Genomic DNA, 24987 nt, shown 5'->3' with positions numbered 1-24987 from the left:
GATATGGTCGGGGATACAGGTGAACATCCTCATGAAAAAGATGTATCAGTTCAATTCAGTCGCTCAGTCCTGTCCGACTCTTTGTGACCCCATGGACTACAGTATGCCAGGCTTCCCTGTCCATCACCAACTCCTGGAGCTTGCTCAAACTCATGTCCATTGAGTCAGTGATGCCATCCAACCATCTCTTCCTCTGTCGTCCCCTTCTCCTCCTGCCTTCAGTCTTTCCCAGCATGAGGGTCTTTTCCAAAGAGTCACTTCTTTGCATCAGGTGGCCAAAGTATTGGAGCTTCAGCATCAGTCCTTCCATGAATATTCAGGACTGATTTCCTTTAGGGTTGTATATGGGAAAAGACACAGAGCTTCCATGCTCAAACCCCATCCTTTTGGGTTTTTATGGAGACTTTATTATATATGTGTAATTGATTGAATTACTGGCCAGTGATGATCAACCTCTAGCCTCTCTCCCCTCCCAGGACTTGAGGGGTGGGACTGAAATCTGATGTTAACTAAGATAGACTGAGTTCTAGCCCTCCAGTCACTGGATTGGTTCCCCTGGCAGCCAGACCTCGTAGGTGACCCTGGGGCATTCCAAAAGTCACCTCATTAACATAACAAAGAATACCTTGATCTCTCTGACCACTTAGGAAATTTCAAGGGTTTTAGAAACAATGTGCTAGAAATGGGGATGAATACCAAATATATATTTCTTATTATAATTCATAGTATCACAGGTATCCTGCTGGCATGCCCAGCAGCCTCATTTTGCATGCATAAAACTGCTAGATTTAAGCTGTTGGAGAAAGTATCTTCCTGCACTAGGATTAAGTTGAGTTGGCATGGTGTTGAAGGAGAGCATAAATGTTAAGTAAATTGGTTCAGCACTCTTGGCAAGGCACCGTGAGCAGAATAGAAATTGGCACTGGAAAGGGGACCTTAGAGATGATCTAGGTTAACCCCTTCTGGGGACACTTGAGTCTGAACAAACCTTGCTGCTTGGGGCAATGCAGCTTTCCGCCTCCCAGCAAGCAGCTAGAGCAGTGGTTCTCAACTGTTTCCAATTTTGCCCATACATGGGATACTTTATAAAAATACTGATGGTATCACATTAAAATTAAGAATTTCCATTCACCAAAATATATCATTAAGAGAGTGAAAGCATGCTCAAAGTGGAAGATACTTGCTAAAGATATAATCAGTGAAGGGCTTATACTTGGATGGATGTGTGTGTGCGCGTGCGCTTAGTTGCTCAGTTGTGTCCAACTCTTTGCAACCCCATGGACTGCAGCCCACTAGGCCCTTCTGTCCATGCGGCTTCTCCAGGCAAGAATACTGGAGTGGGTTGCCATGCCCTCCTCCAGGGGATCTTCCCAACCCAGGGATCAAACCCAGGTCTCCTACATTGCAGGCGGATTCTTTACCATCTGAGCCACTGGATGTATACAGAACTCCAAATCAATAAGAAAAAGAAAGATAACCCAGTTTTAAAAATGGGCAAGAACCAGGCACTTCACAAAAGATTCTGTCCGATTGTTCCGTATCCATGAAACATTGTTCAGCTTCATTTAATGATCTGTGAAATACATAATGAAATACCATGACACACCCTGTAGTCAGAGTAACTGTAATTGCATTTTAATGATGCCATATATTTACACAGGTATGGAGCCAAGTAGTCTTTCGATAGAAATGTAAATAGATACAACTATTTTGGAAAATTATTTGTCATTATTTATTAAAGTTGTGTATGTATATATGTGTATATACATACATACATACATTGTTGTTGTGTAGTGCTAAGTCATGTTCCACTCTTGTGACCCCATGGATTGTAGCTCCCAGGCTCCTCTGTCCGTGGGATTTCCCATGCAAGACTGGAGTGGGTTGCCATTTCTTTCCCCAGGGGATCTCCCGTCCCAGAGATTGAACCCATGTCTCCTGCATTGGTAGATAGATTCTTTACCACTGAGCCATCTGGGAAGCTCTGACATACACACACACACACACACACACATGCACACACACACCACACACACACACAATATTTTCACTCCCAGGGAAGCAACCCAAATATCTTTCAACAGTAGAATGGATAAATAAACTATGGAATTTTTTTTTTTTCCCCTTGGGAAAAGATGTTTGTTTTATATTTTCTTCTCTTCAGATTGTGGAGTAAAGCTGTGATGGATGTTACAAAATGATGAACATGAATATTTTGAGGGGCCCTGTCATTTTCACTTTTGTTTGCTTCACTGTCTTTTTCTTTTTTACAATAGTAGAAGATATTTATCAGTTTTCACAATCAATAGCCAGACAAAAAATAAAAGATAATTACATTAACCTCCAATTAAAATAAATAAATTTATATTTTTAAAAAAGATCATTACAATCGCAAGTCACAATGATAACATGATTAACCTAACAATATAAAATAATTACATACAATTTGGGGGGTCAGGCAGAGTGATGTAGTAAGTGGACGTGCGTGCATGCACATGTTTTCATCTGCTCAGCCAGTCTATGCCTTTTGGTTGGTGCATTTTAATTCATTTACATTTAAGGTAATTTTCAATATGTATAATCCCATTGCCATTTTCTTAATTGTTTCAGGTTTATTTTGTGTAGGTCTTTTCCCTGACTTGTGTGTCTTGCCTGGAGAAGTTCGTTTACCATTTGTTGCAAATAAAGCTGGTTTGGTCGTGCTGAATTCTCTTTAACTTTTGCTTCTCTGGAAGGCTTTTGCTTTCTCTGTCAAATCTGAACGAGAGTCTTGCTGGGTAAAGTATTATTCTTGGTTTTAGGTTTTCCCTGAACAAGAGTCTGGCTGGGTAGAGTATTCTTGGTTGTAGGTTCTTCCTTTTCACCACTTTAAATATATCATTCCATTCCCTTCTGGCTCATAGGGTTTCTTTGAGAAAATCAGCTGATAACCTGATGGGGAGTTCCCTTGTCTGTTAGTTGTCATTTTTCTCCTGTTGCTTTTAATATTTTATCTTTATCTTTAATTTTTGTCAGTTTTGATTACTATGTGTCTTGGTGTGTTCCTCCTTGGGTTTATCCTGCCTGGGACTCTTTATGCTTCCTGGACTTGGTTGACTATTTCCTTTCCCATGTTAGGGAAATTTTCAGCTATTATCTTTTAAAATATTTTTTTGGGTCTTTTCTTTCTCTCTCTTTCTAGGATCTCTATAATGCAAATGTTGTTGCATTTAATGTTGTCCCAGGGGACTCTGAGCAACTAACAGTTTCACTTTTCATTTTCAGAGGTCTCTTAGGCTGTCTTCATTTTTCTTCATTCTTTTTTCTATATTCTGTTCTGCAGTAGTGATTTCCACCATTCTGTCTTATGGATGTGAGACATCTCCCATTCTCCTGCCTCAGTTATTCTGCTGTTGATTCCTTCTAATGTATTGTTCATCTCTGTTTGCCTGTGTTTTTAGTTTTTCTAGGTCTTTGGTAAACATTACTTGCATCTTCTCTGTTCTTTTTCCAAGATCCTGGATGATCTTCACTATCACACTTCTGAATTCTTTTTCTGGAAGGTTGCCTAATCTCCACTTCATTTAGTTGTTTTTCTGAGGTTTTGTCCCTTCATCTGGAGCATACATAGCCCTCTGTTTTTTTCATTCTGATTAACTTTTTGTGATGTGATTTTCATTCTAGCCTCTGCAGGATTGTGGTTCATCTTTCTTCTGTCTGCCCTCTGGTGGATGAGGCTGAAGGCTTGTGTAAGCTTCCTCATGGGAGGGACTGGCAGTGGGAAAAACTGGATCTTGCTCAGCTAGGTCTTGCTCTCTTTCTATACAAAAAAGATCTTCATGACCTAGATAACCACAATGGTGTGATCACTCATCTAGAGCCAGACATCCTGGAATGCGAAGTCAGGTGGGCTTTAGGAAGCATTTACTACGAACAAAGCTAGTGGAGGTAATGGAATCCCAGTTGAGCTTATTTCACATCCTAAAAGATGATGCTATTAAAGTGCTGCACTCAATTATGCCAGCAAATCTGGAAAACTCAGCAGTGGCCACAGGACTAGAAAAAGGTCAGTTTTCATTCTAATCCAAAGAAGGGCAATGTCAAAGAGTGTTCAAACTACTGCACGATTGCACTCATCTCACACGCCAGCAAAGTAATACTCAAAATTCTCTAAGCCAGGCTTCAACAGTATGTGAACCGTGAACTTCCAGATGTTCAAGCTGGATTTAGAAAAGGCAGAGAAACCAGAGATCAAATTACCAACATCCATTGAATCATCGAAAAAGCAATTTTTTTATGCAAGAGAGTTCCAGAAAACATCTATTTCTGCTTTATTGACTAAGCTTAAATCCTTTGACTGTGTTGATCACAACAAACTGGAAAATTCTGAAAAAGATGGGAATATCAGACCACCTGACCTGCCTCCTGAGAAATCTGTATGCCGGTCAAGAAGCAACAGTTTGAACCAGACATGGAACAATAGAGTGGTTCCAAATTGAGAAAGGAGTACGTCAAGGCTGTATATTGTCACTCTGCTTATTTAACTTATATGCAGAGCACATGTGAAGTGCCGGGCTGGATGAAGCACAAGCTGGAATCAAGATTGCTGGGAGAAATATCAATAACCTCAGATATGCAGATGACACCACCCTTATGGCAGAAAGTGAAGAACTAAAGAGCCTTTTGATGAAAGTGAAGGAGGAGAGTGAAAAGGCTGGCTTAAAGATCAACATTCAGAAAACTAAGATCATGGCATCTGGTCCTATCACTTCATGGCAAATAGATGGGGAAACAGTGGCTGACTTTGTTTTTTTGGGCTCCAAAATCACTGCAGATGGTGATTGCAGCCATGAAATTAAAAGACACTCCTTGGAAGGAAAGTTATGACCAACCTAGACAGCATATTAAAAAGCAGAGATATTACTTTGTCAACAAAGGTTCATCTAGGCAAGGCTATGGTTTTTCCAGTAGTCATGTATGGATGTGAGAATTGGACTATAAAGAAAGCTGAGCGCCAAAGAATTGATGCTTTTGAACTGTGGTGTTGGAGAAGACTCTTGAGGGTCCCTTGGACTACAAGGAGATCCAACCAGTCCATCCTAAGGGAGATCAGTCCTGAATATTCATTGGAAGGACTGATATTGAAGCTGAAACTCCGATACTTTGGCCACCTGATATGAAGAGCTGACTCATTTGAAAAGACCCTGATGCTGGGAAAGATTGAGGGCAGGAGGAGAAGAGGATGACAGAGGATGAGATGGCTGGATGGCATCACCGACTCAATGGACATGGGTTTGGGTGGACTCCTGGAGTTGGTGATGGACAGGGAGGCCTGGTGTGCTGCGGTTCATGGGGTTGCAAAGAGTCAGACACGACTGAGCGACTGAACTGAACTGAACGCCATTTATATAATATTCAAAACTAGGCGAAGCTAATGTGTGATGTTAAGCCAGGCTAGTAGCCACCTTATGAGAGGGAGCAAGGGGTGTGGTTAGTGTCTAGGAGGAGGCACAGGAATGTTTCTGGGGTGCTGATAATGTGGGATTTTTTTTTTTAAACCTTGTGGTAGTTACACTGAAATGTTCACTTTGTGATATTCATATAGTTGTACATTTATGATTTATATACCCTTTAATGTTTGTAGCTATGTTCTAGTAAAGAATTTTTTAAAATATTGACTGGTACACCTATTAGAAATGCTAAAATAATACATTACCAAGTGCTGATGAGCATGCCGAATAACTGGAACTCTTAATCTTAAACACTGCAAGTGAGGAAACAAAATAGTACCACCACTTTGAAAAACAGTTTGGCAGTTTCTTTGAGTTAAACAGTTAATCACTTAACCAGTGATTCTATTTCTAGGGATTTACCCCAAATTAATAGGGACTTATGTTCTCATAAAACTTGTACCTAAATGTTTCTAGTGGCTTTATTCATAATCACCAAAAACTGGAGGAAACAACTAGGGAATGGAGAAGCAAGCTGGTACATGCATACTCTGGAGTACTACTCAGCAATAAAAATACCAGACTACTGTAATGCAACCAAGTGGACACATCTCAGAATCATCATGCTAAGCAAAAGAAGCCAGACTCCAAAGGGTACATACTGTGTATGATTCCATTTATACAACATTTGGAAAAGGCAGACCTATGTAGAGACCAGATGAGTAGATAGATGCCTGGGAATGGGTGAAGGGTTGACTGCAAAGGTGCCTTGTGTCTTGATATGATTGTACAAGGTGTTTGCATCTAAACCTGGCTTTAAAAATCCTGTTGCCTCGTTCCCATCTCAGACCAATTAATTCAGTCTGAAGATAAGACTCAGGCACTGCTATTTGTTCTAAACATTTCCAGGTGATTTCACTCTATAGGGTTAGGGCTGAGAACCATTTATGAGCTACATAAATCATCTAGGGAACTGCACAGAAACATTGGCTTTTGGCTTTGGATTTCCACTGTTCTCAACAACTGATTAAAACTCTAGACAGAGATTAAGCATCAAGTGAAGTAATTAGCATTTAAGGGGCTGAGGATTATTCCGCCCTTATTCCATTGATGACTCAGACATTGGGCAGGCTTTTCTTTGGTTATTACTTTGCTGCTGCTGACATTATTCAAACTGGTGATTATGAAAACCAGCATCAAGAAAGTGTTGACAGGAGTTTGATTTATTTAAACCATTGTATTTGAGATCATATCCTGGGCAATACTTGATTGTTCCTATATAGCCGTGGTGTTTTCATCTTTTCTATAGTCGCTTTGTGAACGAACCCAATTTGGGCCTTTGGTCCAAATTATACCACTAGGTGTCACCAAGGAGTGATTAATGGGTAAACAGAGGGATCCAAGGATAAAATGTGATCGGAAAATTTTGAAAGCTTATTTTTCAGCCCTAAAGGGCTTTGAAGGAGGCAGGTTAATGCAGAGGATCTAGTGGAGGGCTGCCAAAGGTCTTAAAGAGTTTGCCCCCGCTTTTTAGGGAATCTTTGCTTTCTCTTGTCTTAGGCTACTCCTATAACCTCTTTATTTATTAACCTTGACTTTGCCTTTGAGTTTTTCTTAAATGTTGGCATTAGGTGGCCACCTGTGTCATATTGCTTTCCCTGAGGCTGTTTTCCTGTGTATAATTTCAAATTGATTCTTCTGGTCTCCATTCCTCTCCTTTGTTAATAAATATAACCTTTAGTCCCAGTTCAGATGTGAATTTCGTCTCCGGCCTGTCCCCCAAAGTTAAGTCCTTGATATGGGTTAAAATGCCCACTTGTCTCTTTAAACTTTAAATCCTGCATTTGCTTCAAGTCTATTTTAGGACCTTTCATCCCCACTTAGCATCTCTTAGCTAACTCAGCTCTACTTGATATTCCTTTGCATTTATAGGCTGTTCTATGTAATCCCACATTTGCTTAAATATGCCCTTGTGTTTTTCTTTCCAGAGTCAGCTGCTAAAAGTTGTTTTCATATCTTCTGCTTTTGCACTCAGTATGTTTACCTTGCAAGATGCTGAGCATAGGGTTGAAGTGCTTGTAAATAAATCAGCTGAGCCAGAAAATAGTAGTGAGCTCTTGCATATACCCTTACATAATGCTTACCATGTGCCAGGTACTTTTCTAAGTATATTACACATGTTATCTCATTAAATCCACACAAATACCATGAGGGAGACCGTTATTATCTTCCACTTGATAGATGTGGCAACTGGGGCCTAGAGAAGTTAAGAAACTTGCCTGAATCATGCAACTGTTAAGTAATGGAGCCAGATTACAAACCCAGGCAGGCTGACTTCAGGGTTCATGCTCTTAATCTCCACACTATGATTTAAACCACAAAAGTAAATATTGAGCATTTGTTATATGCGAGTCACTGTGCTAAGTGTTTTGCATGAATCATCTCAGTCATTCCTCACAGGAGCAGTATGAGGTAGGAACTGTACTATTTTACAGACAAAACTGATACATAAAGAGTAAATTGCTGAAGGCCATGCAATTAAGAAGCCCAAGGTGGTTCATTTGAGCTATGAACCTAAGTTTGTATAAATCCAGCGCTCAGGCTCTTAACCTCTATGTTCTGTTACCCTTTGAAAGTGAAAGTGTTAGTTGCTCAGTCATGTCCAACTCTTTGCGACCCCATGAACTGTAGCCTGCCAGGCTCCTCTGTCCATGGAATTCTCCAGGCAAGAATACTGGAGTAGATAACCATTCCCTTCTCCAGGGGATCTTCCTGACCCAGGGATTGAACCTGGGTCTCCTCTCTGGGGTTGTTATTTGGGTCAGATCCCACCTTCAATTTGACCACAGTGGTAGGTGTTGGTACTTTCTTTCTTGGTTTATGAGTTCTGGGGAGTGTTTTTTCAATTCCCCAATGTGCTCAAGGGTCATACACATGCAGAGATAGTGCCTGCATGACTTTCTTGGAACCTCATCATTAGAATGCAACTTCCTTTACTAATAGCAGTTTTTCTAGTCTTGGCCCTTTGCCCCTAGTTTATGTCAGTAGAGCTATTCGATTTCAGTTTTTAATGCTACTGCATTTATTTGAGTAAATTCATCCTCCAGTAATAAGGTGATTCCTGCCTATTATACAGGCAGTTCTCTGAAGACATGAACGTCATATAGGTAATAAGCCAAAGCACTGTTTGAAGAGTCCTGTTTCTAAGAATGGTGGTTTATGAACCTTTCTTTTCTTTCTATTTGTTCTCAAGTGTTTTCTTCCTAAAAAGACAGAAGGTTTTGCAGCAGCAGGAGAAAAATTAAGAGGAGGAAAATCATGAAGCTTATTTTGTCTTTCTTTCCCTTTCCCCAGAGTCTGAATGGTGTCTGGCTGAACAGAGAACGTCTAGAACCTTTAAAGGTCTATTCTATCCATAAAGGAGATCACATCCAGCTTGGGGTGCCTCTGGAAAATAAGGAGAATGCAGAGTATGAATATGAAGTTACTGAAGAAGATTGGGAGAGGATTTATCCTTGTCTTTCCCCCAAAAGTGACCAGATGATGGAAAAAAATAAGGGCTTGAGAACTAAAAGGAAATTGAGTTTGGATGAATTAGAGGGTTCTGGAGCTGAAGGCCCCTCAAATTTGAAATCCAAAATAAGTAAATTGTCTTGTGAACCTGCTCAGCAAGTGAAGTCACATGGGAAGGGTAAAGTGGCCAGTCAACCTTCTGAATATTTGGATCCTAAGTTGACTTCTTTTGAGCCAAGTGGGAAGACCACAGGGGCTCATGTTAACCCAGGCCCTGCAAAAGTTATAGAGCTTCTTCGTAAGAAGAAGAAAGCTTCAAATCCTTCAGCATCTCAGAGCAGCTTAGAGCTGTTTAGGGTAACCATGTCCAGGATCCTAATGCTGAAAACACAGATGCAGGAAAAACAGGTGGCTGTTCTGAATGTGAAAAAGCAGACCAAAAAAGGGAGCTCAAAGAAGATTGTGAAAATGGAGCGGGAACTGCAGGATTTACAGTCCCAGCTGTGTGCAGAGCAGGCCCAACAGCAGGCCAGAGTGGAGCAGCTCGAGAAGACTATCCAGGAAGAGCAGCAGCATCTCGAGGTACCACACAGGAGGGAAGGACAAGATGCCCCTTGCAGTGGGCAGGCCCTCTGTGAGCCTGTGACCAGAGCTCTCTGTTTCTAGATCAGGGACCATATGTTTAGTGCCAGGGACAAGAGATGTAATGTGATCAGAAAACTTTGAGGTCTGCATGATGATTGGATCAGGAGCCAGAGTTGGGTTGCCAACATGGGGTAAGTGGACTGGCAGAACCAGCCAAGATGCATGAGGTTGTAAAAGCTGAGGCATCTCAGAGCTGAGGTGAATTTAGAGAGAGGCTGGATGAAGGTCAAGATACCGCCAAATTACTGTACACTCCAATTAAAGTATTAGTTGTTTTCATGAGTAATCTTCCTCTGCCCTGAGGTCGAAGCCAAATTCCTGTACCCAAGGCAGGTAGAGGTCAGCTGGTTACTCTGCCCTTGATTCACCTGTTACTTGTAGCTAACCTAGGAAGTGGGAGGCTAGAAAGGGAAAAATGTTTATTTCTGTCCTGAGTGGCCAGCATGGGAGGGGCAGGTACACCATCACTCAGTTGTTGGGTTGAGTACTACCTTCCACAGGATGTCTACCTCTTCAGTAGATAAAATGACTGTCTTAGCTGTGTCAAGGTGAGGGTAAATGTGTCTGCATCCCTGAGTCATTTGTTTAGTTGATCAGCTCTTGCACAGAGCTTCTTGGCTAGGGCTGATCCTGGTTCTGCTCAAAATGTCAGTTCCCATCTGGCCAGAACCACGTGATTTACTCCCAACCACTTCCTCAGGTAGGACTGAATGTCAAGAATTCCCCCTTGTTGACTTAGAATTAAGAAGGGCCAATCAGGATTGAAGTGAATAAGCTTTTATCTTTCCTTTACTTTACTCAGGGTAAGAAACAACCACTTGTGTTGGCTTATTTCTGAACAATTTATAGATTTCATCTAAGCTCTGCTATCCCCTGAAACTGATGGTCTTAGCAAAGGCCATGGATTAAGTAGGTCTTTCTCAGGGTATACATTGCTTGTTTATGTATACTTTTTTGGTGCCCTTTTCCAGCCTGGACTGGTTCTTGAAATTAATAGAGGGAGGTTAATCTCTACATATTTAGTGTATGACACCTTCACCAGAGCAGAACTCTCTTTAAAGGCTAATATGTTCAATAACAAGAATTACTGTTAATTAATATTTGTGGCTGCTCTGGGCATGCTTCAAGATGTAGCTAGCTGTCAAATCTTTCCATACTAAAAGGGTAAAGAAAGGCAAAAAGGACCCGTTTAGGGAATTTCTCTAGGAATGAGAGGGTCATATATAAATTGCTCATAGTGAGGTGTATCTAGTCCTTTATTACTAGCTGCATTTTCCTCTGTCACCAAGCCCTAGGAATTTATCCTACCCTTGCTGCTTGCTCAGAAGCTCATTAAACCCTTGTTATTTCACACAGATTTTTTTGGGGGGCGGGGTGGAGTGGGTGCACTCCACAGCTTGTGGGATCTTAGTTCCCTGACCAGGGATTGAACCCAGGTCTTCAGCAGTGAGAGTGCAGAGTCCTAAAAATTGGACGGCCAGGGAATTCCCACACAGAATTTTTTTTGAGCACCCACGTTGCCTGGCACTATACTTGGGTCTGGGTGGTGATAAAGATGCTTAATAAATGGTTTTTGTCATAAAGGAATAGATCTTGTTGAGGAGACAAGATACACACAAAATAATCACAGTAGTTTCAAAAGTCTGCTTGTTACTGTATTTTGTCCCTTTCCCCCCTTTTTACAGGGAAGCCTTCCATTTTGTTTTTGGCTTTTTAGGGTTTGGAGAAAGAGGAAGGCGAAGAGGACCTGAAGCAGCAGCTGGCCCAGGCTCTGCAGGAGGTAACTTATGCTTGCTGTTGTCCTGAGATTATAGTGGGCGAGAGTGGGGGCAGCCAGGCTTCATGTGCCCACTGGCTGCCTCTGCTACTTAGCACACCCCTCTGCAGCACCTCCAGTCTGTAGTCAGAGCGGGTGGCAGCAGCTCACAGGATCAGGTCTGAGATTTGGAACCTCACAGACATGCCAGACCTCAGTGTGAAAGCTTACATCTTCATCTGAGCACGAGATGCTCTAGTGAAGATGAAACAGAGCCTGTAGCAATTAGGAGGCTCTCTGGGAGAATGGCTGCACATTCAGAAAGGTGAGGACAGCAGAGGGAAATTGTGAGCCGTGACTTGGCCACCAGGGCCTGCAACGCATCCATTACCTCACTATTCCTGAGCTGAAGCCATTCTGAAACCATTCAAGAATGTTCCAATTACGCATCTTAGCTTAGGTTGAGAATTTGCAGTTTACCAGCCACTGAAACATATCAATTTACTAAACGGGCAAGACTCACAGGAATAAAATTATCCTAAAAGATTGCCTGTTACTTATTTAATTTAACTTTAGTACCTTGCTCTGTTTATTTTTTAATGAGTTCTTTTGCATCTTAAAAACCTGCTTTGTCTTCTGTCAGTTATGTGTGATGATTAGTAGTTTAAGTCAGGAGGTTAGCGTTCATATCTTCTTGAGAAAAATGAGCCTTCGGGTTAGAATTTGTTTCGAATTTAGTTCTTTTATTGCTTAGCTATCTGTCAACCTTCTTACAGTGCTAACAGTCACATATTCCTGCATGCTTGAGAGTTTGCCCACTTTGATTTCCTTGGGTTCACAAACAGCCTTGGAAAGAATTAGGTGAAAAATTCAATCTTTCTGGAATTTTATTTTCTAAGCTTGTGTATTTTCTAGGTTGGGAGGGTGGGCATGTTTCCCATTTAGAGGATTATTAAATTAATATTCAGATATCATTTTGAAATTGACTGGAAAAGAGGAAGGTTCTGCTCTTGAAATGAGGGATCATTAAGAACCCTGCACCCCCAATGCCTGACACTCTTCTGAGACAGACTGGAGAATGCTGTCCTTTAGCCTAAGGCGCTTGGCCACCCCCCTTCATTAACCCAACGCGGGATACTTTGAGGTCGTGGCTCTCTGACGACATGCCTGGGGGCTTACCACCCTCAAACGAAACACAGTGGTTTTTTGTTCCAGTTGATTGTCCTTCTGAAGCTGTTCTTTTTCATTTTCCAGACCTATAATTATAACAACTTGCCTTTATATAGAGATTTTAAAACTTTCCTGAGTGCTCTCATGTATGTCTTTGTTTTTTCTTACTAACCCTGATGTCGGAGAAGGCAATGGCACCCCACTCCAGTACTTTTGCCTGGAGGATCCCATGGATGGAGGAGCCTGGTGGGCTGTAGTCCATGGGGTCGCTAGAGTCGGACGCGACTGAGCGACTTCACTTTCACTTTTCACTTTCATGCATTGGAGAAGGAAATGGCAACCCACTCCAGTGTTCTTGCATGGAGAATCCCAGGGACGGGAAGCCTGGTTGCCTGCTGTCTATAGGGTCGCCCAGAGTCGGACACGACTGAAGCGACGCAGCAGCAGCAGCAGCAGCAGCAACCCTGATGTAGGAGGGGCACCTGTTTTCCCATTTTATAGAAAATTAAGGCACAGGCATCTAATTAGTAGTCAAGGTGAATACTAAGGACTTCTGATATAACTGACTTTTTTTTTTTTTTGAGCCCACGCATTTTAAAATGTATTTCTTTGAGTGATATCTTTTCAGAATACTTAACCACCTTGTTTAAAAAAGGATCTGAAATGAAATTTAAAATATAATCTATACTTAAGCATTAGGGAACTCAGAAATTATGTTTCATAGAAATGGAACTTCTTGACATTTGATGTAGGCAATAGTCATGGTAAATAAGCCATTAGCTCTTGGGCATGCCAGTTTCCAGAATACCAAGGCAGAGTTCAGGCAATGTTGCCTTATCAGCACATAGTATGTGATTTATAGAATAAATATTAGGTTAAAGGTCTTTTTTTTTATTTCAATGAAAACAGTTATCTAGTTTTCCTGAATCTTGTATGCTGCTGCTGCTAAGTCGCTTCAGTCGTGTCCGACTCTGCGACCCTGTAGACAACACAGCCCAACAGGCTCCTCTGTCCCTGGGATTCTCCAGGCAAGAACACTGGAGTGGGTTGCCATTTCCTTCTCCAGTGCATGAAAGTAAAAGTGAAAGTGAAGTCGCTCAGTCATGTCCGACCCTTAGCAACCCCATGGACTGTAGCCCACCAGGCTCCTCCGTCCATGGGATTCTCCATGCAAGAGTACTGGATTGGGGTGCCATCGCCTTTTCCGGAATCCTGTATATCCCTGATTATTTCTTAAAAGCTGCTCCTAGTTCTGGGTAGCCTTAGAGTTAGTTACTAGTTCTTCAGCATTGGTTCCCAGAGTCACTTGGGTGGCTTTTTAAAAAATGCACATTCCATATATATGTATAACTGATTCACTTTGCTGTATAGCAGAAGGTAACACAACATTGTAAATCAACTATACTCCAATAAAATTTTTTTTTAAATGAACATCTCTGGGCCCCAAGCCAAACCCACAAAGTCAGACACTCTGGAAGTTCTTTAGCTACTTTGGATGACTATGAAGGTTGGGTTATTTCCAGAGGGATTAATAGATTTGATGGCTTCCCTCCCTATCTGCTCCTTTCCCTGAAAAAAAAAAAAAAGCAGCATTTAACTGGGATGTCTTGAAGAAACAAAAACATGATTTTGAAATTGCCCAGTCCATTAATCTCTTGAACCAAAGCTGCTGACAGAGGGAGGGACAGGCATGGTGGCTAACAGGAACAATATAGTGCCATGCATCTTGAGTGTGTATCTGCTATGTTTCTGCAGTATCGGTCTCTGATGGAAGAGCTAAATCGCAGCAAGAAAAACTTTGAAGCAATCATTCAAGCCAAGGACAAAGAATTGGAGCAGACCAAGGTACTGGAAAGAGAAAGGTTTAGAATAATTTGGTTAGTACATGCAACTCAGCATTCTCAACAGTGCAAGGATTGCTTTGGTGAATGAAGGGAGAGGTATGGCTATTCCCTGCCTCAAGGGAAATAATCTTTAAAATTATTTAGGCCTATAGAAGGTTCTGCCTGTAAGACAACACCTGTTTCCTTCCCTCACTCAGAAGCGAAATGCTGGGAATGATACATCCTGCAGTCTAGTCCATTGTCTGTGGTAGATGCTCCTTCAGAGTGTCTCACTCATATAGGCTAAGGGGTCGTGTAGTCAAAATAAAAAGTAGTTTATCTTGATGCATTTGTGTAATTATTTCTCACATCAAATCAATGACACTCTTAAATTAGGGGTTGTAGACTCAATTGCCCCCTGGAGTCAGACTGATAATAGAAGTGAATGAAGTGGCCTGGGTGTAAGAACACAGTGGGGAGCTGTGAGGCGGAATTCCACCCTCACCCATGCCCCAAGAGGCAGCTCTTCTCTGCAGCAGCCAGTTGCCAACCAGAAGTGCAGGCCCAGTGTTGTCAGATCTGAGTTTTCCATAGAAAATGGAAATCCAGATGTTTAGGTGAAGTATCCCAATTTTCAAGTAGTAGCAACAGGTTCAGTTTTTTGATACCATGAATGCCAAACTAAAATAAGTCTATAGGCTGGATGTAGTCCACAGGCCACCAGTTTGCATCCTCTGATGGGAAATTAATGCCTGAGTCTGACTACATCTCTCAGCCCACCCTTCCTCAAGTACACATCTGGAGCAGATTACAGAAAGGTGAGGACTCTTTTTCCACTTGGTTTGCTATCCTTATCCTCTATTTAAATCATGTAGTACTTTATTCCCCAGCCTCTAAGATGCCACCACATCTTTTTAAATCCAGCAGTTCAAAAGTTTTCAAGGAACTTGACTCTAGTTATAAATGGGTCCATTCCCTCTTCACTGTCCTGATTAGTCTCACAATCTTTGCTTTGATAAGAAGAGAAAATAAAACATGAAAAATAACCTCTCAAATATACCCTCTTTTGGCTTTTCCTCTCCCCTCTGGGGGCACTTAATAAATGTTGACTTCGAGAGAGCACATCTAGATCCTCCTTGAAAAGGGTGTCCACCAGCAGTCTGTCTCTTGGGGAAAGCACAGGGAAATTGCACAGCAGGAGTAGGAAGTAACAAGCATCACAGAGCATGAGGCCTGAAGATACTTCAACAGGCCATCTCTCCAGCCTCCTGCCTCCAGGCATCTTGGGTATTATCCTTATTTTGTATGAGAGACATCTGCAGAGAACAGAGAGAACCTAATACACTAATTCAAGCTTCCTGCCTTTATGGACTGTTCCTCATTTCTTTCTTATCCAGTGAGTTCTTGGCTGCTTAGGATGATTTTGTATCCCCTCTGAACTGCAGTGTGCTATAGAATACCTAACGTCTCATTCTGGTCTCGGATGGTTGGTGGGGTTGGTATGCTGACTTCAGTTTTTCTCATTTGGTTATTTTTGGGAAGGAGACCAAAACTGCAGTACCAATACATACTCATAAAGTCGAGAAAGGAAAAAAAGGACGACAGCGCCCTATATTAGAAAGCAGTTCTGAGAAGCGGTAGTCCTTGGGGCAAGAATTTTATTCTTGTGTTACTATGCCAGGGTGAATTTTTAATTTAGATTCTTTCTGAATCCTACTGCAGACTGTTAATCCTGCTCTGTCCTGTTTTGCATTCTTGTTAGTTCTCCCGAATGACAGGTGGGGTTGTATGTCTTTGCAGGAAGAGAAGGAGAAGGTGCAAGCACAGAAGGAGGAAGTTCTTAGCCACATGAATGACGTGCTAGAGAATGAGCTCCAGTGCATTATTTGCTCAGAATACTTCGTTGAGGTAATGATGAGCAGTGGCTCATGCTGTCTCACTCTCCCACCCCTGAATGGAGGCTCCGCTGCACAGACTGCTTCTGCTCTAGGGTAACATTCTGAAGAGATTTTTCCTGCAGGAACTTACTGTAGCTATTTGACTTCAAAGTGGCTGCTGGGGGTGGCCACTTCTCACTTGTCTTTGTGGTCTTCTTTACCTCCACTGGCTTTTTTCGTACTTCATTTGTTCTCGAGTTCTTTTTTTGGCAGAATCAGTGTTTGGGGCTATAATAAAGCCTTTATCTTTTTGTTGTTGAGGGAAAACACTTCGGTTTTGAAGAACCATCTAGGGGCTGCCCCACCCTCCCACAGGTCAGAATGTCATATGTTTCCTACATTTCCAACAACTATGTGCTGTTGGGTTTTGTGGGTTTTTTTGTTTTTTTTTTTTTTTGCCTAGTGTTGAGCTCCCGCAGGTTTTTTTTTTTTTTACTTCCTGGGAGCCATTTGATTCTGGCAGAATCCAGAATTAGATGGCATTAGAAATTTGAAGTATCAGAATAAAGCTACTCAATAAAGCTAGTCTTTCTTTGCTCTGAATGGACACAGTGCTGAGAGTGGGCGTGCAGTGCAGCCTTTGAACAAGGGGGTAAATGTCATTGAGGTATGATCACGGGATTCAGTGGCCAAATGGAACATTTTTCAGGTACTCTGAGGCTCCTTAATGAAACATCACGCCTAGGATTTCATTTGTTATCCTGTCTTCTTTTTGCATAGACTCTCTTATTTTCACAAATTATACCATTTATGTCCAGTTCATCTTACACAACAAGTGTTAAACTAAAGTTAAATGATAGTGCTTTTCAGACTCATTTAAAAAGAAAACGCATACACACACAGCTTCCTTTTTTTCTGGTGGCCTTTAGGGAGCCTGGGTCTATTAGCCTACCGAAAAATCTGTCCTGGATAGACCTGTTTCTTTTGCTTTGGATCTACTTTGACTTCAGATCATAATTTCCCCCATAGTTTGTAGTCATTTGATTCCCTCCTTTGGAGAAACTCAGTTAGTACTGTTTCGACATGACTTATACACCGTAATAGAAGACTACAAGGAAAGGGGTTGGAATAGGTCATGAGTTAGCCAACCTGGAGCGTCTGCACGACGTGTAAGAGACAAATAACTTGATCTTTGTTTGGTTTACAGCATGTGCTGACCTTTCCTGCTGGTCCTCTCTTAAAATCAGTGTTGGGGAAGAGATTTCATTTTAGTCAAGCAGGTTTTTAGTCCTGTTTATGAGAATTTTGTCTCATTCTTTATTTTTACTTTTTTTCTTTTTTTTGTACGTCTCATTCTTTACTGAGAATGTTTCCTAGTTTGCCTTCTGGCCTCCACTTGGAATTTGGAAAATAATACAAAGTTTGTGTTATTTCCCCCTGCTTTCCCAAAAGCAAGAAAGAAAACTTTTTAGTTCCAGAAAAAGTTGTATCTTAGGAGATGTACAAAAACAAGAGTAACGAAGAGTATGGTTTTTGTTTTGAAAAGTAATAAGGACCTTGGCAGAAAGCTGATCATTGGGGTTGCGCAGGAGCACCTCAGATACGGGCCTTTTTCTGCTTTCTCTCTTCTCATAGGCTTATTGATATTACTTAAGGCACTGTCAGTTGAACCCATTACATTTTTTCCTATTTTGTTTTTAGATTCTTTTTCCCTAGCCTAAGTTCTTTTACATATACTTTTTAAAGCTTCTTTTGAGTAGAGATAAGGCCCTCCTACCATTCTGTATACTCAGTATTCACTGTGTGAATTAAAATTGAGGTTCTAATTCACCATTAGGACATAAATTTTTTTTTTTATGAGAGAACTAGTGATGTATTTGTATCAGACACGCACGTTTTCTAGTCCTACTTAAGTCCAGTGACTTGTATTTGCAGGACAGCTAAGCCACGTTGGCAGTGTGAACTGAGTTGGTGGAACAAAATAAGACAAATTAGCCTACCTGGAGCCTGAGTTTATGAGCTTAACTTTGAGAGAGAAAACAAATAATCTAACATGAAGCTTAAAATTTACAGTTCCTAGGAATGACTCTGATACCCTTTGTAAGCCCTCTAGATGAAGTTATGGTTAAATTTCCATTTCGTCTTGAGAACTAACTCCTTTCCTAACTCTGAGATCACAACGGCCCTGGGGGAGTAAGGGTCACAGTTCTGATGTGTGTGTTCACATTTACATTTTAGGCTGTCACCTTGAACTGTGCCCATAGTTTCTGCTCCTACTGTATCAATGAGTGGATGAAGCGGAAAGTAGAATGCCCCATTTGTCGGAAGGACATCAAGTCCAAAACCCGCTCCCTGGTTCTGGACAATTGCATTAGTAAGATGGTAGACAATCTGAATTCAGAAGTGAAAGAACGACGAATTGTCCTCATCAGGGAACGAAAAGGTGAGTGAGTATGAAAAGAGGTGAGTCCCCTCAACAGACTTAGAGAGTTTTTTGGATCCAGAAGAGTCAGATAAATGATTCTTGAGCTTAAGAAGGAGGTGGAAGAAATGGGGGAAAGTAAAGGAAGCTAAAGGTAATAAACATGTAAGAAACAGTTGATGGAGAATGGAATATGTGAGCAGCAGGGAATGGGGAGGCTTAGGTGTTTGTGTCTTAGTTATGGGAATAGAAAAACACACGGGTGGACAACTTACAGTGTTAGGCACTAGATGGGGCTGTTGTTCAAGACAGTTTAGTTGCTGTCTATTGCTCTCGGTAGGTTGCAGAAACCTTAGGTTGGGTACACAATAAATTATAAATAGGATTTGTACAAGTCAAAGATTCAGAACTTGGAAAATGCCAAAAAATATGAAGAAAACATGTATAGGTTCTATATGTAAGAGGCAGCTTAACTACGCAAATCGGGCCTAACGTTAAGCCAAAAAGAGATTAATTTAATCCTACTATGTTAACTTTACTAGTATTAGTATGACTCAGTCGTGTCCAACTCTTTGCCACCCCCTGGACTGTAGCCCACCAGGCTCCTCCCTCCATGGGATTCTCCAGGCAAGAATACTGGAGTGGGTTGCCATTTCCTTCTCCAGGGGATCTTCCCGACCTAGGGATCGAACCCGGGTCTCCCGCATTGTGGGCACATGCTTTAACCTCTGAGCCACCAGGGAAGCATGTTAACTTTGTACATCCTAATAAAAAAGTTTCCCAGAGAGAGTTTTAATAAAGAGATTAGGGAAGTGGGGGTGGGTGAGTTTCCTCAAGGAATCATACTCGCATAGAGAGTATCTGCTCCTCTAACACAAGTGATCTCATCACACTTGGGGCCTGCTCTGTTGAGGATTGCAGAGCCACTCTGCTTGAGACTTAAATGTCCTTGTGGCAAAAGAATGTGTCCTGGGGCAAAGCACAAGGAAACTAGTGGATCAGAAGAATTGGTTATTAGGCAGGGATGAGAGTTCAGAGGAGGAGGGTAGATCTGATTATCATGTTCAGTCCCTTAAGAAATCCTGTACAGCTCTACCCTCTGGGAAAGCTCAGAGTACTGAGAGGTCAATTGGTTGCACATAAAGGGCCAGTCAGAGAAGAAGAATCAAAAGCTCACTGCCCTTCCAGGTGCTTCCCACCACCTGGCCATCGGGAAGCCATGTTCATGTATGTATTTGGATGTACCCTTTTCTGAGTTAAGAGAAGCCAAAGGCTTAAATGCCACAGTGCTAAGAACAGGATCTTCTGTCTATTGCTTTCTTTCTCCTAGCCCTTCAGCAAATATCAGCCTCTTTGAATCAGGCCAGAAATCTGATGCTGACTTGTAAGCAGCTGTAGTGTGGAATGGGCCCTTGGTTGGTGAGCCATTGCAGGGGCAGCAGACCAGTCACAGGGTAGGTGTTGAGCCTGTTTTGCCCAAGGAAGACATTCTGACCTTTGGGAGGGTAGGGCAGCTCTCAGGTGGCTCTTTGAAGTCAAAGTATTTTCTGCTTTTTTGACAATTCTGTGCTATTGGACTTTGTGCCCAGTTTTGAGTCCCCATAGGTGTGTGTGTGTGTGTGTGTGTGTGTGTGTGTGTGTGTGTTTTATCCTCCTAGGAGCCACTTGATTCTGGCAGAATCCATTGCTGTTTCTCTCTACCTCTCATCAGTCCTTAACCATTTATAGGAACATTACACTAGGCACTGGAATAAAGAGATAAGGTATTATCTCAGCTCTTACAATCTGTGGAGGAGACAGAAAAGCAAGTAGGTAGCGTGCAAGTTCCATAATAGGGTGCTGAAAAACTGCAGAGGAGAGGACATTCAATTTGACCTGGACAGGTTGGAGGTATGGGAACAAGCTTCACAGAAGAAGTGACATTTGAACTGAGTTCCAAAGGCTCTAGGGATGATGCTTTCCAAACAGAGGAATCAGCACAAGCACAGAGGTGTGAGAAGCAGTGAGCTGTCTGTTCCTCGCAGGGCCCTGCTTGGTGGTCCAAACAGGACACGATGTCTGTATGGTGCCAGAGGAGCATGAGGACCGCTGAGGCTTAGGAGGTGTCTGCTGAGGTGTTGTGAATGCCTTCTGTTTTCTTCTCCCCTTTCTGAGAGGAATGCTGACCTGGGAACCCAGATTTGACCAAGCCTGTGAGCTTAAGTTTGCTGGGTCTATGTGTGGGTGGGGATACCCATGTACTTTCTTTTTTTGCTTTTTGGTTTTTGGATGTTATGATTTTTATTTTTTTCTTTGAAGTAAAATTGATGTACCTAGTGACTTGATATTTTTATACATTACAGAATTATCACCATAATAAGTCTAGTTACCATCTGTCACTATACAAAGTGATTACAGTATTATTGATTATATTCCCTGTGCTGTACATTACATCCCTGTGACTTAATTTATTTTGTAAGTGGAAGTTAATTCCCTTCCCCTGTTTCACCCATTCTGCTATCACTTTCCGCATTCCCGCTATCACAAACCCCCAGATTGTTCTTTGTAGATTATATTTATAAGTCTGTTTCTGTTTTGTTATGTTTGTTCATTTGTTTTTTAGATTCAAGATTTAAGTAAAATCATATGGAATTTGCCTTTCTCTCTGATTTATTTCACTTAACAGAGTACCTTCTAGGTTCATCCATGTTGTTGCAAATGGGAAGATCTCATTCTTTTTTATGGCTGAGTAGTAGCCCCGTGTGTGTGTGTGTGTGTGTTTTCTTTATTCATCTGTTGATGGGCACCGTGCCGTAGCTGTTGTCACTAATGCTGCAGTGAACATTGGGGGTGCATATGTCTTTCTGAGTTAATGTTTTCATTTTCTTTGGATAAATACCCAGAAGTGGAATTGTTGGGTTTTATGGTAGCTCTGTTTTTAATTTTCTGAGGAACCTCAGTATTGTTCTCCATAGTGGTTGTACCAGTTTACATTCCCACCAACAGTGGAGGAGGGTTCCTTTCTCTCCACACACCCATATAGACTTTCTTCACCCAGCCCGCTGACTAGGTTTCTTCTCAAAAGTCCAAGCATGGTAGATGCATGCAGCCATTGGAAAGAGAAAGAAGGACCCTGTGTCCTAAATTCATCTCTGACTCCTCTCACGCAGGGTTAATACACCAAGGTGGATAATATCAGACCCCTCTTCTCTCTCCAAAGGCTAAAAAAAGCAGGTACCTTTTTGGTGACGCTGGGAGCCGACAAAGTAAACCGAATCGGCCTGCCTGATGCACGCACTGGCTGAGAGCAGCTCTGGCAGCAGTCTTGGTTTTTGCAGTTATCGCAGCAAGTGCAGCTTTGAGGTTTTCTCCAGAGACAGATGGAGGTGCTGAGGCCTGACTTAGGGAAACAGGTGCCAGAGCCATCAGCAGCTTCAGTGGGCTGCAGTGTGGAGTTTAGAGGAAATCCTCAGTTCAGATACCAACCTTCTTTGCCAATTGAAAGCCAGTTTAATCCCCAGTGCATGGGAATTTTTAAAGGACCAAATGTAGGATCTGGAAACTAGAATTGGCAGGCCTGTAATTGTCACCGTTCTGACACTGGCAGGGCCGTTTTCCTCCTGGGTAGGGGAGTGCTTATCACAGGTTCGGAGAGGAGGGTCTGCCTGTCTGATTTCACCAAGAGCAGTGCTACTCCAGGCCTGTCTGGCTGGTTGGTGTCTTCAAGGCCCGTATCCCCACGGGAGAGTAATGCCTCATGATTGATTAGCCATAGATCCTCAGTAAAGTCTGTGGGGCCAGATTATCCAGAAGAGGGGAGGAGGAGGAGAGTGTTAGGGTGCCAGATCCTGTGTTGGAGAAAGGGTGCCCTGGAGCTGGGCAGATAATGAATGTTAAGCACGTGTCGCGTGAGTAATTGCAGCCCTCTGGGATATTGACATGAGGTTTTTCTGAAGGAAAGACGTTTTGTGACATGAGCTGGGGAGGTGCTGGAGCTGAGTCTTCTGTCAGGTGCCCCCCCCTTCCCCGTTTGTTCTGTTCTCATTAAGTGTTGGTCGGCTGACATGAGTGTTAACATTCTCACTTTAAGCTTTCCCTCGGAGTTTCTTTGGGTTGTGCTCAAAAAAGAAAAAAGCAAATTATCTAGAATAAAATCTTGCCAGTGATTTTCAGTCCAGAGACTTTTTCAAATTGCAGTTCCCAGCTCCCTTGGTACTATAATATGAAAGTGAGGCTGCTAGTGGGAGTCGTCCATGGCCTTTCGGGGGTGTTGAGGTGGGGAGAAAGGTTTATGGACCACAGCTTTCCCGAATCTGTGAGAGAGATGTCCCTCCAGAGATTGGTGGTCTCTAGGAAGACTGGCCCAGGTGAGATCACATAGCCCGTGGCTCTTGCCGGCTTCCTATAGGCTAGGAGGAGGGTGATCCAGACACAGGCCAGGAGAAAGTCTGTCTCTGAAGAGAGCACCTAGCAGGCTTTCCCTGGTTGTTACCCATCATCACCTGTTGAAAGACAGAGCCTCATAAAGGACTATGTAGGGAATGGCAGCAGTAACAGTGTCTGCCAAGTTGACCTCATCCAGAGAGAATACTTGTTACCAAGATGTTTTATTTTATGTTTTTTTGACTCTACCGTGTGGATTGCAGATGAGATCTTATTTCCCTGACTAGAGATTGAACCCAGTGCCTGCGGCAGTGGAATTTTAGAGTCCTAACCACTGGACCACTAGGGGATTCCCAGCAAGTACCCAGTCCTGCACCAAGAACCTAGAAGGTCACGTGCATGAAGTCAGCATGCCCACCTGGTATAAGGACAGTGTTTGTCTAAGATAAAGTGGCTCTCAGCAAGACTGGCATGGGGTGGGGGCAGGTGTCCACATACGTGCACTCACAAAGTTTATAATGCTGGACTCTTAAAAATTTATCGTTTGCAAAATTATCATGGGATCAAAAATTATCAGATTTGTTAATAGAAGCTTTAAAAAAAAAAAAAATTCTCCATCACCACCCTCTCATTTTTGCCCCTCCCTTTTTCCTTCCCTTCTCTTTTGTCACTTATTGTCATTCCTTGCCTTGTCCCTTGATGGATGTCTCCTCCATAACCCTTATTATTCCCTTACATATAAATGTAATAACCCTTTCAATCTGCCTTCCAAAGCATTCCACACCTTAATCTCAAAGAAAGTCTTGAGATTGCCTTTGGTGTAAGCAAGATCCTTGCTTCTCTGGGATCAAGGAAGCAGAAGCTAATGGAAAACACTAGAGGCCGGTGAATAGCCCCTCCCACCCCCTCCCTCTCTGGACAGACTTTGAAGTTGCACCTCTCCCTGCTTGTTGCTGTATATGTATTTCCTTCCTTCCTCCAAAAGGTATTAACTGAACCAGCTTTGTGCCTGGCACTCTTCTAGGTATGAGGAATAGAAGAAGTGAAAACCTAATTAGTTAGATGTGATTTGTGCTTTCTTGCTAATAAAGCAAGAAAGGGGCCAGGAGTGATGGAAAGAGTGTTGGCAGTTCTTGATAGAGTAGTCAGGGTAGTCACCGAGGAGAAGGTGGTATTTGGGTGAAGTTCTAAAGGCGGTACCCATGCTGCTGTCTAGGGAAAGGGTTTTGGAAGAACAGCATGGAGGCGACATAGCAGGAGTGGAATGAGCAATGGGAGGAGAACAGGAAGTAAGGTCAGAAAGTTGGGCAGAGGGCAGGCCGAGTAGGGATTTATAGGCCTTTGGAAGGACTTCAACTTTTACTCTGGAAGAAGAGAGGGGTGGGCTGTAAGCAGAGTGATGTGACCTCACATCTGTGTCTTGATTCACCATGGCTGCTGTGTGGGGAAAGGCCTGAGGAGGGCAGCAGGGAGGCCAAGGAAGGAAATGCAGGCTCCTCCTCTATTTCTCTCTCTCTCTTTTTTGTCTCCAAAGGAAAGAGATTGTTCTGAAGACAGTGCTCCAGGGACAGACTGCAGGGCACTGGGAACTTCAGATGGTCTGGAAGATTCTCTTGGACGGTCTTGGGCAGCTCTGAGAGCATGGGATGGACCCACTGGGACAGAATGAGTTAGAAAACCCTCCATCACGAGCCTCCGCCTGGGCCGTCCCTGCTGCCACCATTGTCTGAAGCCCCGACAGCTTCAGGGTCCTTGAGAGACTCTGTTCACTACATGTTGTATGGGTTATATATTTCTGTTGTACTTTTTAAACTTGTTGTTGTTATTGTTTGGGTACCTCAGAAGCACCTCTGTTGACATTTGTTTGGGACAAATTGGGTATTACCCCTATTGCTGCCCCTGAAGGCAAAGGCAGCCTCTATTTGAGAGGATGGCATACCTCTTCTTTGTGAAAACAAGATGTCATTTCCTGAAAATAAAATGTAAAACC

The 24987-nt window shown here is 42.5% G+C and overlaps 1 protein-coding gene across 3 annotated transcripts in view; it reads left to right on the top strand.

Moving 5' to 3' along the window:
• Positions 1 to 24987, top strand: part of RNF8 (ring finger protein 8) — a 37760-nt gene extending 12773 nt beyond the window's left edge. For all 3 annotated transcript variants that reach the window (XM_055571538.1, XM_055571537.1, XM_055571539.1), the window contains 6 exons: positions 8784 to 9524; positions 11305 to 11367; positions 14269 to 14358; positions 16137 to 16244; positions 18452 to 18656; positions 24532 to 24987. In XM_055571538.1, coding sequence (XP_055427513.1) covers positions 8784 to 9524; positions 11305 to 11367; positions 14269 to 14358; positions 16137 to 16244; positions 18452 to 18656; positions 24532 to 24548 — 1224 coding nt within the window. In that variant the 3' untranslated portion in view covers positions 24549 to 24987. The remainder of the gene's footprint in view (positions 1 to 8783; positions 9525 to 11304; positions 11368 to 14268; positions 14359 to 16136; positions 16245 to 18451; positions 18657 to 24531) is intronic.

Source organism: Bubalus kerabau, chromosome 3 (genome assembly GCF_029407905.1).
Source record: "Bubalus kerabau isolate K-KA32 ecotype Philippines breed swamp buffalo chromosome 3, PCC_UOA_SB_1v2, whole genome shotgun sequence".
Classification (NCBI taxonomy): Eukaryota; Metazoa; Chordata; class Mammalia; order Artiodactyla; family Bovidae; genus Bubalus; species Bubalus kerabau.
This window is presented reverse-complemented; position numbering and strand designations above follow the sequence as displayed.